Genomic DNA, 18,344 nt, shown 5'->3' on the forward strand with positions numbered 1-18,344 from the left:
TTTTTTTGCAGTAGGCGGGCCTCTTACTGTTGTGGCCTCTCCCATTGCGGAGCACAGGCTCCGGACGCGCAGGCTCAGCCGCTCCGCGGCACGTGGATCTTCCCGGACCGGGGCACGAACCCGTGTCCCCTGCATGGCAGGTGGACTCTCAACCACTGCGCCACCAGGGAAGCCCTGCAGTTTTTATTCTTACTGATGCTCAGATTGTCCCAATTTATGCTCGTAAGCGTCTCTACAAGTTGGCTGAGCCCTTTCGATCGGACTATTAGTCTGGACAGCTTCCTTACTACCTGGTAATTACATGATGTCCCAGGTTAATTTTGCATATTTCCACCCCCCACAGACCTGGAATAAGCCATTTTTCCATGGAGTTCTGGTTCCTTTTAAGTAGAAAATGGTATTTAGAGACCATAATCTGGACATTAGGTAAGTTGCTAGTAAGTTGGCCATTTGGTCACTGTTTTTAGGACTTTTCAGTGAATAGAGTGAGAAAATATGTTCCATTTTGTTTTTGTTTAAGATAAAACACCTCAGGAGTTTTTACAGAGACTTACAGTTCCATTTTAGGACTATAGGGTTTTTACTTAATTTCTTCTCTCTTATATTTGTATCCCCTCGCTCCTTCACTGAGAATCTGGGTTCTCAAGAATGCCAGAAATAAAAATTAGATTATCCACCTGTATTGGTCATTTGCTTTATCCCACATTACCCCCATAGAAGTCTCAGAATAGCACTGCCAATGCTACCGTCAACAATGTGATCCCTACAAAAAGTTTTATGATTTTATTTTTAGTTCTTTTTGGCCTTGGATATACCCACTTACAGTCAAATTAATATGTCTTAAAGTTACTTGGAATAATTCTTCTCTATGCGGTTACTGCCCTCAGCTGAAAACACAGATTTTTTTCAGTTGTGTTATTTTATTTTTAGGAATCGTACTTTTTTTTTTTTTTTTGCGGTACGCGGGCCTCTCACTATTGTGGCCTCTCCCGTTGCGGAGCACAGGCTCCGGACACGCAGTCTCAGCGGCCATGGCGCACGGGCCCAGCCGCTCCGCGGCATGTGGGATCCTCCCGGACCGGGGCACGAACCCGTGTCCCCTGCATCGGCAGGCGGACTCTCAACCACTGCGCCACCAGGGAAGCCCAGGAATCGTACTTTTAAAATCTAATTTTGTTTTAGAATTTTGTAAATTATTTGCTTGATTCCAAATTCAAATGGATACAGAGAAGCTTAGCTTCTATCCCTCGCCCCTGTACCTTATTCTCTCCCACTTTTTTTTTTCAACTCTTCACAAGTTTCATCCCAACTTGTACAGGGGCCACGCTAATCCTTCCCATATTGTCAGTTTTACTACTCGTGCCGCACAGAGCACACGCAGAGGATTTTTTTTTTGAGGAGTAACTAATTATAACTCACATATAATATCTGATACAGTTCCTGTATATGGAGGCTGCTTAATAAAGGCAGCTATAATCTTAGTTTTTTTTTTTTAATACATTCATTTTTAAAATTTATTTATTTTTCTCTGCCTTGGGTCTTCGTTGCTGTGCGCAGGCTTTCTCTAGTTGCGGCGAGCGGGGGCCACTCTTTGTTGTGGCGCACGGGCTTCTCAGTGCGGTGGCTTCCCTTGTTGTGGAGCACGGGCTCTAGGCACACAGGCTCAGTAGTTGTGGCACACGGGCCTAGTTGCTCAGAGGCACGTGGGATCTTCCCGGGCCAGGGCTTGAACCCGTGTCCCCTGCATTGGCAGGTGGATTCTTAACCACTACGCCACCAGGGAAGCCCCAATCTTAGTTTTATTTGAACTAGAAAAAAGCTTCCTCTTCCCTAGCTTTCGAGATTGGAATTGCAGGAGTTATTATGGATGCAATACTGTTTCACATCATTACATCCTACACCCAGCACACTGTCTGGCATGCTGCAGAGATTCAATCAACATTTACTGAGGGAATGAATGAATGACTGTTCCTTACCCTACTGCTGCTACCAGCACGGATGTCAAATATGAAACGCCTAAGTTCACAGCACTATAATCTTTCATGGGAATGGTGTGTTGAGGATTAGGTTTTTATAGAGAGCATAGTTGTATTAAATGCACGTATTTAATGTATCACAGCTCTATTCAATACACGTGTATTTTCATGTAGCAGAAACCTAATTCAAAGGCAAATTTTTGAGTCAAAAATCTTGCCTTTTTTTAATGAGAAAGGAAAAATTTCTCAACCATTTTAAACTTCACAGAATTGAAAACTTGTCAGTGTTACATCCCGGAGGGAAGAGGTTAAGAGAAGGATACACTCAAAGGGACTGGGAGTTCTGTCCTTGTTGGTGGTCTGCCACATGGAAAAAGTTGAGAATCGAAAGCAGAGAAGCCAGTGTCCAAAAAAGAGAACAATCTGATTCTCCAACCAAGCCTTTGGGCTAACAGTGTTTGGAAGAAAGAACATATTTCCCCACAGCTGCAGGTAGAGAGTAAAAAATAGAAATGAATATACACACACATGCACACAAGAAAGAAATCAGGATAGACTCTTTGCTATAACCAAGGATAAATAACATTTTTGAAGCATTTATTCCATTCCTTAAAGAAAACTCAGAAATAAAGGTATAGTTAGAATTTCTCCAAGTCTTATCACTGCTGGAAGTCGGCCTTCTATCCAGTCGGTGTCCATGGGAGACACAGAGAAGTTACACAGGCTCGCTCTAGAATTGCTCTTATTCTAGTAGAAGAGATAAGACATCCACATAAATAATTACAAACCCAGATGAAGTCTTGGGGCCCTAAGCAAGGATGAGCTGCTCCTCTCCAAAGAACAGAAAGAAAGCGCTTTACCCTGAGGACTTCTCTCAAAGCTACCTGGAGGAGATGCTGTCTAAGCTGGGCACTGCAGGAAACACAGACACTCAGTGAGGAGCCTGGTCGGCCAAGGGCCTGGCACAGGCAAAGGCTGGAAAGAACCTGCGGTCCATTTTGGCCAGAGCACTGGGCATACAAAAAGAAATGGGGGATAAGGGACCAAGCTATGTAGGGACCTGAATGCCAGTCAGGAATGAGCTATTTCAGAGAAGGAAACCAGTGGGACCCACTTAAGGTTTTTGACAAGGGATGTAACCTTCAACAAGCAAACGTTCATTGTGCGTCTACTACGTGCCAGGCCATGAAGTAAAATCTGAGCCTATGGTGATGAAAAGACACAGTCCCTACCCCGAAGAGGCTCAGAGCCCAGTCGAGAGTCAGAGGAGGAAATAATCCCTGTGCTGGGAGCACAAGAGGGGGAATTAATGTCAGAACCTTGAAGGAGAGGTTAAAGTCCTCTTTAAGGACTCGGTAACATCCTGAATGAGTTAGATCCAGTTCGGGAAACGGAGGTGTCTGTTATGTTATGTACTTTAATTTCCACAGAACTCAAATGTATTCCTGAAAGCAGCCACATATTACAAACTTTTAGAAGTGGAAACCTGTCCAAAATGATTGTGCATGTGCAGAATGACGAACGTAATTGAAACGGTTTCTGGGAAGAGGCAATATTAAAAGCCATCCGTCACTGTCCTGGGCTATCACTGCCAACCCTGGGGACATGGGGCTCGTCGAAAGTGCTCCAAACCTCAGATCCTGGATCATGTTTTCTTGAAATAGTTCATGATGCAGCATCTCCACGGGATTTGCTGTTTGGATAAATAAGTCACCCAGACCACCACTAGAAATTCAAACTGACCAGGCACACTCTCTCTTTACACCCACTCCTCTCTCCTCACTCCCTCCTGCGACCCGGGAAGGTTAGTGATAGCCTGCTTGAGAGGCAGAAAATGCTACAAGAAGAAAGCTCCCAGGATGCTAAAGAAAGGAAGCAAGCAAGCAGACCTAATCTCACCTGGGTGGGCAGTAAAGGTGAGGATGTTATCGGGGGACTTCCTTGAGGAAGTAATAGTTGAGCTGAAGGATGAACAATGGTTCAACAGAGATGCCAGGTGAGGGGAGGGAGCGGGGGGATAAGAAGCAGAGGAGGACGTTCCAAGCAACTGGGACAATTTGTGCAAAGACAGCAGATGGAGAAGACCCAAGTGAATGGACACATGAAAGCTTCATTGATAAAACCAGACCTGGAAATTCACTGGAAGGCAATGCCGAGAGAATGTCCAAATGGGACATCCCTAACACCTACACCCTTGTCCCCCACTTGCCCTTAGAATGTCCCACCAAGCACAGTAGCCAGCAGCACCTCGACCTCAGGGCCACTGATCCCCATTGGTAACTCCAGCCCAAGAGTGCACAGAAAAGTCTGGCCTGGAAAGTTGGGTGATCAACTGTTCCAGTTTGCCTGGATTATCTCAGTCCCAAGAAAACTAGGACAGTTGGCCACCTACGAAAGTTGACACGAGACTCATATTACAAGTCTCATAAAAGGTAATCTAGAGAATAACACTATAGACACTTCCAAGGTACTTCTCCAACCGGTCAAAGGCATCCACATGCCAGAACCATTTCCCTACCACCTGGAAGAGCCCTCAAGAATGCCTTCACTACCCAAAGTCCACACCCAAGAAAACACAATGCAGAGTGAGGAAGCTTCGAACACGAGCAGACTAAAGCATCCATGGAAGGACCCAAACCTCACAGAGCCTTAGCCCATCAGGAGCCTCTTTGCAAGCAAGCCTGTACTTTTGTGATATAGGCTAGAACTGGCCCAGCAAAAAGAAACATTTCCACACTCGAAATAAGCCAATCAAAACATAATGCTTAAAATCCCTCACGATAGGGAAAAAATTCCATTATTGCCTCGACATCCAGCCCTTCCAACTTCAGCTTGGAGAAGATCAGTGGTCTTTTCTTGCCTGACATGGCTCTGTCTCGGCCGGCCAGCAAATCAACTCACCTTTGCTTTGTAGCTCTCTCAATCTCTGTCGTCCTTGACAAGAGAAAGAAATAGCATGCTTCCAGTGTGTCCTCCACTTGCCATGTACTCCCCACCCTCACAGCAAGCCTGCAAGGCCAGCTTCCTGGCCCTAGCCCGGCATTGGCCCAAGATAGCAAGACACCACCAAAACCCACTCCCTTTGCTATGCCTGAAGAGAGACCACAACAGAATGCAAGTCCTGGCATTCACTGAAGAGAAGCACGCATTTCGCAGCCGAGCAGAGAGGGGGGCCCACTTGCTTTCTTTCATCCAAGGATTGAGGATGACACAGTAGAACAACTGGAAGTGACCTAGTCTCAAAGTGCTAGAAGACCTAGAACATCTCTGGGCAGGGACTGGCCAGATCTCAGAGAGAAGAGAAGTCTGGGCACAGCCAGCAAGGGCCCTGTCTCTCAGCAATCCTGACTGCAGTGAGGGACGTGTAGGGGATACTGCATTTGGGACCGTTTTGAACTTCACCAGCTTGTATCTACCATTTAACCCACCTGATGAAAGTGATTTAAAAAATAACACAGTATCCCAAAAATGAGTCAAGAAAGACAGCGTTCGAAGAGGAAAATGTGTGCATGTTTCAGAGGCTGGAACTGATTCTCCACTTAACAGACCTAATTCTTTTATGCTTGAGAACGAGCTGATGTGTGAAAAGCTCGAGGATAATGAAATTCAGACTCCACATGTGCCAAAGTCGATCAGAACAGCACGTACGGTCGCGTGTGCAGTGTTCGTGAATTTGCAGCACGCTTGAACTAGGAATCGAGTGCAAGTCATTCCAATCAGTGTGTTCCCGTCTTCTCCTGACAGACCGTGAGCTCGCCTCATTAGATAGCTAAATCTTTGGAATACTGAAGGAGCGTAACTACATTCGACCAACATTACTCACTAACAAAGGAATGAGCTATTCAAACTCAAACGGCTCGCTGCTTAAAAACATTTTACACATAGGCCAGAAACAACACAGAAAACTCTCCTCTGTGGAGAATGTGTGATCTAGATCCCCAAAGACAATGACAACACCCTATATGTCCGAGGGCTAAGGCCATTTCCCTTCACTAGAAACTTCAGAAGTTGGTATATACTTCCCAAGTTAAAAACTATTACATAAATAACTTGGAAACATCAAGTGATATTTCTGAGGCCTGCCAACAGTTTAACCACAATGAAGCTCCCGGCCAACATATTCATGAAAAGTTCAGAAGTTACTTTGAGAAAGATGGACTCACAGCAAACAGATTTCTTGTCCTTATAAAGAATGCATAAATCAATAATTAAATAAGGAAGAGGAAATTTTGGTTTGTCATAATCATTGAAGAAAAAAAGACATTTAAAAGACGTCTAGAAAGAAGACTACACAAAGGCTTCATTATTAATATATTATTGTTACGACTCGTATTAAAAATTCATTCAAACATTGCTCTCATACTTTTCCTACCCGCAGATTAGATGTAAAAATGTCTTAACTGAGCTTCAGGGCAAAGAACAGGCACTTGGCTTTGCTACTGCCTGGCTGTGTGATCTTGGGTAAGACACTGTTCCTCTCTGGGGCTCAGATTCCTCACCTGAAAAAACAGAGTCCCTAAACGTCCTTCCAACTCTGTCATGCTACAATTCCAGATGCCTGTCAGGGCTGGGCCGCACATCCAGCCCTCTACCTCCCCGGTGATGGAAACAGTAAAGAAAATACAAATTGGAGAGGCATTCTGAAATGAGAAATCACACAAGTAGGCAGTCGATGGCATCCAGGGGAGGAAAGCGAAGAGTCAACTATGACTCCATTGATGACGTCGTAAGGCCTTAGAATGCTGACAAACACAGAATTTTACAAACATAGCATTTTACAGATGTAGAATGATTCGCACCAAACCCTGGATTTGACTCCAGGAAAGGAAGTGAAATTCTTGAAAAGGATGCCCGTCTAAGGTGAGGGGGTGTGTGGAAGTAGGAGATACTGGAAGTCAGATTTTAAGAGCTAAAAGGAGGAGGAGGGGACTTCCCTGGTGGCGCAGTGGTTAAGAATCCACCTGACAATGCAGGGGACACGGGTTCAAGCCCTGGTCCGGGAAGATCCCACATGCCGCGGAGCAACTAAGCCCGTGCGCCACAACTACTGAGCCTGCGTGCCACAACTACTGATGCCCGCGTGCCTAGAGCCCGTGCTCCGCAACAAGAGAAGCCACCGCAATGAGAAGCCCACACACCGCAACGAGGAGTCAACCCTGCTCGCCGCAACCAGAGAAAGCCCGCACGCAGCCAACAAAGACCCAACGTGGCCAATAATAAAATAAATAAAAAAAAAAAAAAAGGAGGAGGAGGAAGCAGCAGGAGACAATAAGAATTTGGAAATCAAGGTCGCTGAAAGCAACGATATTTCAGAGTATAGCTAACAGCAACGTTAACTTGAAAAAACATCTTGAATCCACTTAAACGTGGGCAGAAAGAGACGAAACAAATGCCAGATCAGCCAGGGGCTCCTTACCTGGAGTTACAGGGGAGACAGAAGGTAACAGGGGAGAAAGGATGATGGGTATAGACAGTATAAAAGGACCTCTGCGACATGAAATCAAGGTGGTTCTCTTCCAAGTGTCTGCAAGCTTATGTTAGAATTTACCCTAGGTTAGTTTTAGGAAAGTCAGAACCCACCACTAACACCCAGCCTTATCCCACATGCCTGGAATTCAAGTTAACGCTCTGGGTGTCTTTTGTTTTTGTTTTTCAGCCTTTTGGTGCTTTGTAGCCTAAGGTGGCAAGGTAGACATTACATCAACATGTGCACACGAAAAGACAATCCTTGGACCATAGGAAAATGCACATGGGCATGAATTTCTAAGTGTGCTTAACCCCCTTTATCCCACCACGGCTGCCCACAAGGAGGAAGCACATTATAGCCAATCCACAAAATCTGGGAAGACGTACCTTCCACATTTCCCTGCACCTAACAAATGCTAAAAAATAAAACACAAAAAGAAAAGAATATTTGTGCAAAACAAAGAGTTCCCCTAACTTTTTTTAAAAAAAAAAAAGAAAAGAAATGACTTTCAATGGAGAAACACGAATCCTGGGACAGACTTTTAAGTCAGTCCCATGACAACTCATGAAGCCCCACGTCTAAAGCTTCAGTGAGTTAAAGGGCAGGATGGGAAGACTCGCCATCCTCTTTCCCAGAAAGAGACTTTGGCAGACGCTGAGCAGCTCTCAGTTCTGCCTCATCCGCGATGGAGAAAGAACAAACTGCAGAATTCAAGACTCCACTTCCTAGAACCGGCCAACACTCAGCTGCTTGCCTGTGAACAGGTCCTCTGGGGGACAAAACTCTAAAACCACCATGAGGAATGACCAAAGAGTCTACCCCAGAGGCTGGCTGCCTAACAAGGCTTTCCACCACAAGCTCCTTAGCAAGTCATCCCAAACTAACACATTTTAACTACCTTGTACCACGGATACAACCGAATGTCAGAACACTTTCATTCCAAGGATCTGCTCACTACATGGGAAGTCGGTGCCATTTCCATCTCCGCTACCACGTTTCACCCAGACCTTGAAAACAATGTCATTCCTACTGTGATAATAATTCCCCCTATAAATGCTATTAGAATGGTTAATTCCAAATTCCCGAAGGAGTTAAGAATGAGCTGATGAAGAAACCCATGAATATGAAATCGTCCCCTTGGATGGACTAAGGTCTCCAAAGCCCTATTCACTGTAACAGTGGAATCGGGATTTTTGGGAAAAGAGATAATTTTCTAGGCGATTCTTCTGCGAGAAGCAACTGGATGTATCTCAGAGTGGGGGAGTCTGAGGTGTGGAGTGTAAGTTTTAGTTTTTTTCACATGACCATCCGGGTGCCCTTGAGTAAGTCATTTGCACATTCAGAGGCTCTGTTTTCTTGACTTGTAAAATGAGGCATTTGAGCCAAAGTCTCCACCAGTTGTAAAATTCTATGATTCTCTAAGTAACAGTTCACTGCATCGCTGGCAAGCCCACCTCGATAATCAGAACGATCCAATTAACAGTCTGCAGTGTAGAATAATCATTTTGTAATTTCGAGAAATAGACTATTTGCGGGGGAAGGAGTTCGGATCATGAAATACGGTCGCTTTGTTTTTCAAAACAAATGAGGCATCTGCGGTCCAGAGATGTTGGATAACTTCGTTAAATTATAAGCTAATTAGTGGCAGAAGCAAGACGAAGGCTGTCTGACTGGTCCTGCATGCACTGAACCGCATTGCTACCCAGTTGGCTTCAGAACGGCTTTCTTCACTAGAAGCCGTCTCAGCCCCCTGTATAACCCCCAGTGTGCCTTTTATGTGACTCATTAAACACAACCTACATCACAGCTGTGCTTTACTGGCCTCAGGGTTATTAGTTTTCCAGACACCTAATCCAGGAGACATTTGAAGAGTGACCTGAAGGTCTTCATGAAAATACACCAGAATAAAATACTTTAAAAAGTCCTACAGGCTGTATAAAAAAAATAAACAAAATAAAATTAAAAAAAAAAAAGGATTTACTATATAACACAGGGAACAATATTCAATATTTTGTAATAACATCTAGTGGAAAATAACCTGAAAAAAATAATAGATATATACACCTGAATCACTTTACTGTACACCTAAAACTAACACAATATTGTAAATCAACTCTACTTCAATAAAAATGTTCTTAAATTAAAAAAAAAAAAAAAAGTCCTACAGGGGTCGTCGAAGAGAGCAAACACACCATCTGCTTGCTTCCCATTTTACCAAATGAGTATGATAGGCAGGAAGTTCCTAGCGAACCCAGTTTTGACCCAACAACTTCAGTAACCGGACAGCAGCGCCTGCAGCATAAGCACTTTGTCTCTGATTTCAGGCCGTTGGGACAGCAGGACAGTGCCTCTGGCACAGACCCGCAAACTCCACAGGTAGGTGTACTTAAGCGACATGACAGCACAGACACTGACTGCCCTGGGTGGCAACTCACACAGACCTAGACCTATTTCTGACCATGGAATGCCAGCAGCTGCTGGGATGGAACAAAGGCTACTCTGGAACACCGCCTCCACCACACCCCAGGTATGGAATCTTTGGAGGGGCTGCCCTGAAAACCTTAGAGGGAAAACTTGGGAACTTCTGTGCAAGAGCAACTGCAACAAGCTGTATGCCACCCAATATGCTGCGATCTGTTCCAATATGAGACAGTTCGTTCCAAAGAGCGCAACAGACAGACATTAAACCCTAAATTATGTTGCATCCAGGAACTTGGTTGAACCCTTCAGACATCATGGTGTGTGAAAGAAGCCAAACACAAATGAGTATGTGCTGTATGATTCCATTTATATAAAAGTAAAAATCAAAACGAATCTATAAGAGTGACAGAAGTCAGGATGGTGGTTACTTCTTGGGTGAGGGATACGGACCAGAAGGGGTCCAAGGAGCTTCCTAGGGTGCTGGGAATGTTTAATTGCTGGATCTGGGTGGTGGCTACAGAGGTGTAAAGTTATTTAAAAACTTACCAAGTTCTACACTTCAGATATGGGTGTACTTTACCTATATGCTTGTTACACTCAGCCATAAAAAGAAATGAAATTGAGCTATTTGTAATGAGGTGGATGGACCTGGAGTCTGTCATACAGAATGAAGTAAGTCAGAAGGAGAAAGACAAATACCGTATGCTAACACACATATATGGAATTTAAGAAAAAAAATGTCATGAAGAACCTAGGGGTAAGACAGGAATAAAGACACAGACCTACTAGAGAATGGACTTGAGGATATGGGGAGGGGGAAGTGTAAGCTGTGACAAAGCGAGAGAGAGGCATGGACATATATACACTACCAAAAGTAAGGTAGATAGCTGGTGGGAAGCAGCCGCATAGCGCAGGGAGATCAGCTCGGTGCTTTGTGACGGCCTGGAGGCGTGGGATAGGGAGGGTGGGAGGGAGGGAGACACAAGAGGGAAGAGAGATGGGAACATATGTATATGTATAACTGATTCACTTTGTTATAAAGCAGAAACTAATACACCATTGTAAAGCAATTATACTCTAATAAAGAGGTAAAAAAAAAAGAGTTTATAGAAAAATAAAATTAAACATATTGTGTGAGGTCCTTTGACATTAATGGAGAATATGCTTCTTCCTTTTCTTTAGCATAAGAATATCTCAGATTCTCTGAATTGAGTCTTTGCAAATAATATTACTAGCAATAACAACAGCTAGAGTACGGGCTTATATGCTCCAGAACCTGTGCAGGGAGACATATGAATTATCTCCTTTAATCCTTAAAACATTTCCGTGAGGTTGACACCATCATATATCTCACAGATGACAAAACTGAGGCACAGAGAAGTGAAGTAACTTGTCCGAAGTCACACAGCAAATAAAACATCAGAAATGGAGTTCAAATCCAAAGCAGTCTGACTCCTGAGTCTATATTCTTAGATGTTCTTCACATTTTATGGTATGTTACAGGATAGGGGGAGTTTTCAAACTGAGTCATATCTGATCTAACTTTTCCCCTGAGCCTAAGAAGCTCCCTGATATTACAATGCAGTCCGCACACTCAGCATTAAGAGAAAAGAGAATCAAGGCTTGGGCTGATGGGTTAACAGCCTCTAGATGATTACATTCCTGAGATTCATTCAACAGATACACCTAGTTTGGTACAAAGGCCTATTTTCTTTGCCTTTAGTAGCAGAGGGTAGGTGCTATTATTGGCTTGTTATAGTTTGACCTTGTTCCTTTCCCTTAAAAGAAATACACAGTGGGGGCAACACAGAATGTTTTCATATGCTATTCACTGGGGCTCTCTAGAACACTGTGTCCCAGGACAAGATTTCCAAGGCGTGCCACACACTTTTAAGATCTGCTTTAGGCCTTTTGGAAAGGCTAAAGGGGCTTACTTTCCTCTTTTGCTAGCTTTTATATTGTTATTATATTAAATATCATTTATCTGCAGAACCTGGAGAAGGCATCAACCACTCTTTAATTAAAAAACACAGAGCTCGTGATTTTCCAGACACTCTCTTCTATCCTTTACTGCCTCCTCCGTTAGTTTCTCTGATGCTCTCATATGAAAACCTGTTAGAGCATTAATTTCTTGATTAAAAGGAGCCATAAATCATAGGCCCTCTAAAAATCCATCGGGGAGAAGGTCCAAAAGCAATGTGATGGTTTAGGCCCTCTTAGAAACCAGGCCCGAATGCCTGTCCAAAGGATTAACTGGGGTCTATAACATGAATATCGAATCATCTTCCACCCCACCCCTGCTCCCCGTAATAACTATTTGTGGACTCGCTATTCGGGGAACTTAAATGATTGATGTTGACAATTTTTTTTTTTTGCGGTACGTGGGCCTCTCACTGTTGTGGCCTCTCCCGTTGCGGAGCACAGGCTCCGGACGCACAGGGTCAGCGGCCATGGCTCATGGGCCCAGCCACTCTGCGGCATGTGGGATCTTCCTGGACCGGGGCACAAACCCGTGTGCCCTGCATCGGCATGCAGACTCTCAACCACTGCGCCACCAGGGAAGCCCTGATGTTGACAATTTTGATTAAAAAAAAAAAACTGGTCTCATCCCACTCCTGCCCCTGACTACCTGGATAGCATCCTGCTCACAGCTGGATGCACTGGCTCACAGCCTGCCCCTCACCCCAGTCCCAGCTCCAGAGCTCAATGTACCAAGCACAAGTCACGCAGTAGAAGCTGAGGATCAAAATCAATGGTGCCTCCCCCTGAGTAGGGGGATACAGAGAACCCTGCAATAGATGTCTCTACTCGCCCTCCATGCTCTATCCTTCATCAACCAGTTACGTTGCCTGAGACTTTAATCCTCCTCCCAGCCTCATCTGCGCTCTGCCCACCTCCAAGCCAGCCCCAGAGCCGCGTACCACTCCCTTCTGTCACATCTTACATCTACCCATGTCGGCAGACTGACCTGCCCAGAGCTCCTCCTTCCAAGCAATATTTTTCACCCCCTAACTAGGCCCTGCGCAACTCAAGCCAGAACTAACCAGCCTTGACCACACAGATCAGGACAGCACAGCGGACCTCGGTCCCTGGGCCATCTTCCTCCACCCCGTCATGTCCCATGAGAAGACACTCTTGCCCCATTCCTCACCCACACTTGGCCCCTTAGGTGCCAAGGTCTACCAACATCTTTCAACGTCACTCATCATCCTAAATCCTAGCCCAGTTTGCACCACTGCCTCAGAAGTTCAGGCCCCATCAGCTAGAAACCTCTGCCTTTGGCAAAATTCTCTGTTTCAAACAAGTTGTGAGTGATGTCAGAGACATATGTACTCTTCCATGCTGTTAGGGCATCAATGTAAGTCGAGAATGGAGAGTCACAGTCCCGAGTGTGCGGTTTCTGCATCTCAGCCAAGCATGGCCTCACTCTCCAGTTGGGTTTCGTGCAGTGATTTAAACACACACACATGTGCACACACACGCGCCCTCACCCAGAGGCACGCCTATATTTTCCCTTTCTGGAAAATGGCTTGGAAAAGAAAAGTTTCGGTGCTGGTAAAAGAAAGAAAGTAAGAGCTAAGAGGGCAAAGAAAGTAAAGCTTAATCAGAAAACAGAACTTTTGGAAAACTTCAGAATTACATGATGAATTTGGCAATAGCTGAAGTGAACCAATTTAAATATTTATATTAATATGGAAATATTTCTGATGAAAATAAGACAATGTGTCACTCAAGGCAATGCCCCAACCAGAACGAGAACCACACACTGTGCAGGAAGATACATGCAAGTGTGAGCAGCCCAGCGTCTTGGGGTCCTTCCTGGTGTAATGGGTCTATTATATAAGTGGTGCCAAGGAGGAAATATAATTATTTTGAAGTTATTTTTGAGAAACTGTTTCCTGCCCATTGGCAAATGGCAAAGCCAAAAATAGGCTCTTTAATGAAGTTCTTACCTGGTCGTCATAGCGATACGTGAGGAACTGCTCCCCTGTTGTATCTTCCAGAAAACTTCCCTGAGGGGACAGTGCAAACTCAGGAAGGAAATAGGCCCCAGGAGACTTCTCTGCTGTGGTCTGAAAGGCAAGATCACTTGGTTACAAATAAGGCCCCAGTAAGGACTCCCAACAGGCAGTCTCTGAAAAGGGTGGGTCCAAGAGAATCCACCCACCAAAAGGCTGTACCAAGAAAAGGGAAGTGCTTATTTACAGTAGCCTAGACGTGGAAACAACCTAAATTTCCCTCGACAGATGAATGGATAAAGAAGACATGGTACATATACACAATGGAATATTACTCAGCCATAAAAAAGAATGGAATAATGCCGTTTGCATTATTTCAAATGGCATTAGACTTAGAGATTATCATACTAAGTAAGTCAAACAGAGAAACACAAATACCATATGATATCACTTATACGTGGAATCCAAAATACAACACAAATGAACCTATCTGTGAAACAGAAACATACTCAAGACATAGAGAACAGACTTGTGGTTGCCAAGGGGGAGGGGAGTGGATTGGGAGTTTGGGATTAGCAGATGCAAACTGTATATATAGGATGGATTAACAACAAGGTCCTACGGTATAGCACAGAGAACTGTATTCAATATCCTGTGATACACCATAATGGAAAAGAATATAAAAAAGAATGTATATATATGTGTATATATACACATGTATATACAGATATGTATATATATACACATGTATATACAGATATGTGTATAATACACATATATATCTGTATACATATGTGTAACTGAGTCACTTTGCTGCACAGCAGAAATTAACACAACATTGTAAATCAACTCTACTTCAATAAATTTTTTTTTTTAAAAGGGAAGTGCCCTGTCTTGGCAAAGGCCATGTGAGACACACCAGGTATCTGTGTTGAGGGGCTGTTAGACCAGGATAGCACCCTGGGCCACCTCAAATCAGCTCACACAGTATTTACCCCCTGACACCTGTTTCTTCCCCCTGCCCACAACCTTCCAGCAATGCAGCCACAGTGAGGTTAACTTGCTTAAGTTCTGTTGTTACAAATCCACTGTTTCTAGGACGTGCTTTCTTTCTCTTTCCTTTTCTTTCTTTCTGTTTTTGATTGTTTGGTGAAAGAGTGAGAAACAAACTTATTTTTTCCATACTGTAACAGAAGTGCGCGTTCCTTGCAGACTTTAGAAAATTCAGATGAGTGCAAAAGAAAATAAAAACCGCCCATAAATACTCCAACCTATAATAACCACTTTTAATTGTTCTGATGTATTTCCTTTGAGACTTTTTTCTCATAATGTTTTGTATGTTTATATAAAAAAATCCAAGATTAAATAAACATGGAGTTTGCAGAAAGACTCCATTGGATTCAGGGAAAGCTCATGCCCTGGCGTCTGAATCGGTAGACGTAAGCCCAATTTGTTGGGGTCAAGGGGAGACAGGAAGGACACCATCTGTTGGAGAATATGGCTTGGACACAATGGCCCAATGGACTTGCTACCAACACTTGCCACGTCCCCATCCAAGGGAAGTTAGAGCATGTAGAGGGCTTATCCGGATCACTGCCTTGATTGGTTCAAGGAGGGACGAGATAAAGGAGATGGAACCCCCAGTGCTTAGCCCCACATGATCAAAAACACTGGTCCATGACTCTGCCCCCAACAGGGTACCTCACTCCCCCTGCTCCAGAAGGACTGAGCAAGAAACAGAGTGAGAGGCCATGGGTGTAACTCCGAGGAAATCATTTTCTGCAAACAGGAGGAGTGGGGAATAAAAGTACCCCTCTAACACCTCTGTTCCAAGGGTCACAATTCCAAACTGCAGCAGGAACTGCGGTTAAAGCTAAAACAGCCATTTGAATGCTACACGTTAAAAAAAAAGAAATCAAGATGTGATAGCTTTGTTAAGGCACTTCGAACAGATAAGTCTGTGCTTTGGTTAGCCCTACCCTGTTCAAAGAATTTCAAGATTTTCTCATTAAATTTCATTCACATGAGGGGCTCAGCGCCAAGCGAGAGACAGGAATCTTCCCAGAGCCCTGCAGCCCCAGAGCTCCTTTGCCCTCCTTCTGAATGGCTTGCTTGAGGCCCAGTGACTCCTACCTGAGTGCGGGAAATTGGGAAAACACCTGTGGATGTCCTACCTGCTACACTGTGAAGCCACCCTTGACATGGGTCTGTCACCCCAGTGTTCAGACCACCACCGGGTGTTCTGTGGAGGTTTTCTCTGTTATGTCACCTTCCTGTGGGGAGGCTCTGCTCTGAAAGTAAGCATGGTCACCCTGAGGTCCACAGCAAAGCCACGGTGTCAAGAGCCTGGAAAGGAGGTCTGATCAGGCCCAGGCAAGGGCACAGAATACATCTGTCAGACCTGGCCAGCCAGCTCTCTGATAAGGGCTGGAGATTGTTCCTAAGTGACCTTGGGAGGAAAAGGAAGGGGAGCTCATGCCACAGCCTCCACAGAGACAACCGGACTCTCACACGCTTTAGCAGTGTTCTATGGGGCTCTGCATGAAGTATCAGAAAAAGCAAAAAGGCTTCCTGGTAGTAAAGCTTTCCAGTCCTCAGTATTCATTAGGGTGGGAAAAAAACAGCAGACACTTATGACTTGACTATAACTATAGCTGATTACCTTCCACTTTGTGAGCCACTGTTCCAAACTTTACATTGTATTTATCAGGGTTTAAAAAGGTGAGGCGGGAATAAAAACTTCCACGTGAAAATAAGAGGTGAATTTGATGGTAAAATGTATGTCTCTGTATGTTTCCCAGGAAGTTTGAGTATGTGTAAAAGTATCATTCTTCTCTCCAAGGATAAAAACACATCTAGGGCTTCCCTGGTGGCACAGTGGTTGAGAGTCCGCCTGCCGGTGCAGGGGTCACGGGTTCGTGCCCCAGTCCGGGAAGATCCCACATGCCGCGGAGCGGCTTGGCCCGTGAGCCATGGCCGCTGAGCCTGCGCGTCCAGAGCCTGTGCTCCGCAACGGGAGAGGCCACAACAGTGAGAGGCTCGCGTACCACACACACAAAAAAAACACATCTAGGTAAACCTCAGGGCCAAATTTTATATAACTGCTGGTAAAGAATGGATTCTATCTTAACGTAATTCGTGGACACTGATTACCAAAATGCTTAGCAAAGAATCGATAAAAGTTAGTTGTTGTTTGCCTCTATTGGCTTCACAGATGGTAGAATCATAGTTTTAAAGGCCTGAAGAGGCCTTAGAAGTCATCCAGGTCAAACTCCTTTTTTTAGAAATGAGTAAACTAAGGCTCTGAAAGTGAAGAAACTTGCCAGACACCACAGAGCAGGAGCCAGGGCTGGAACATGTTAGTGGCCATGTGCAAAGACACAGTTAGATCGTTTTACCAAAGAGTGGGGGCTGGGAGCAGCCTAGGATCAACACCTGAAATCAGCTCCCCGAATACACAGGGCCTCCCAGTATGATGCTTATCTTTAGTTGACCATACAGTCAACACATATTTATTGAGCACCTACTACATGCCTGAAACTGTTCTAAGTGCTATGAATACAATGACGTACAAGAAAGATAAGGTCCCTCTTTTCATGAAGGTTATACTCTAGTGGGAAGAGATACATAATAAAATAAGCAAACAAATTCATAAACAAGAAAATTAAAGCTCTAAGTGCTATAAAAGAAATAAACAGGGGGATGTGAGAATAAGGTTGGGAGAGGGTTGTTTAACTTTAGATAAGAAGATCAGGAAGGCATCCCTGAGAAGACAAGATTTAAGCTAATATCTAACAGGTAAGAAGGAACCAGTCACACAAAGAGCCAAGGATGAGCATTCATGATGAAAAGAAGAGCAAGTACAAAAGCCCTAAGGGAAGAAGCAGGTCAGTGGGACTGAAGATCAGAAAGGAAGTCAGTGCGGCTGGATCCGGTGTGAACAAGGAAGAGAGTGCATGAAATGGAAATAAGAGAGAAAGGAGGAGCTGGGATATTCAAAGCCTTACAGGCCATGGCAAGGAGTTGAAGAACTATAGATTTCAGCTAACACTGACTGCTTTGTGGAAGATAGGTTAGGAGGATGCAAGATGGAATCATATAGGTCAATTAGAAGGCCGTGGCACTAATCCAGTTGAGAAGGGATGATTCCTTTGACTGGGAGGATGGCCGTGGTGAAGGGGAGAGGTAGATAGACTAGAAGTTACTGACGGGTGAGAAAAAGCAAGGCATCAAGGATAACTTCCGGGTTTGGGCTTGAGCAACAGGCTACAAAAGATTCAGTATGAGGGACTTTGCTGGTGGTGCAGTAGGTAAGAATCTGCGCTCCCAATGTAGGGGGCCCAGGTTCGATCCCTGGTGGGGGAACTAGATCCCACTTGCATGCTGCAACTAAGAGTCCGCATGCCACAACTAAAAGTCCGCATGCCACAACTAAAGATCCCACATGCTGCAACAAAGATCCCACGTGCTGCAACTAAGACCCAGCACAGCTTAAATAAATAAATAAGAGATTTAAGTATT

At 44.5% G+C, this 18,344-nt stretch overlaps 1 protein-coding gene across 1 annotated transcript in view; it reads right to left on the reverse strand.

Moving 5' to 3' along the window:
- ADAMTSL3 (ADAMTS like 3) overlaps positions 1–18,344 on the reverse strand; it is a 358,752-nt gene that overhangs the window by 285,696 nt on the left and 54,712 nt on the right. The window contains 1 exon segment of the mRNA XM_024742722.1: positions 13,818–13,937. Coding sequence (XP_024598490.1) covers positions 13,818–13,937 — 120 coding nt within the window.

Source organism: Neophocaena asiaeorientalis, unplaced genomic scaffold (genome assembly GCF_003031525.2).
Source record: "Neophocaena asiaeorientalis asiaeorientalis breed wild unplaced genomic scaffold, Neophocaena_asiaeorientalis_V1.1 scaffold155, whole genome shotgun sequence".
Taxonomy (NCBI): Eukaryota; Metazoa; Chordata; class Mammalia; order Artiodactyla; family Phocoenidae; genus Neophocaena; species Neophocaena asiaeorientalis.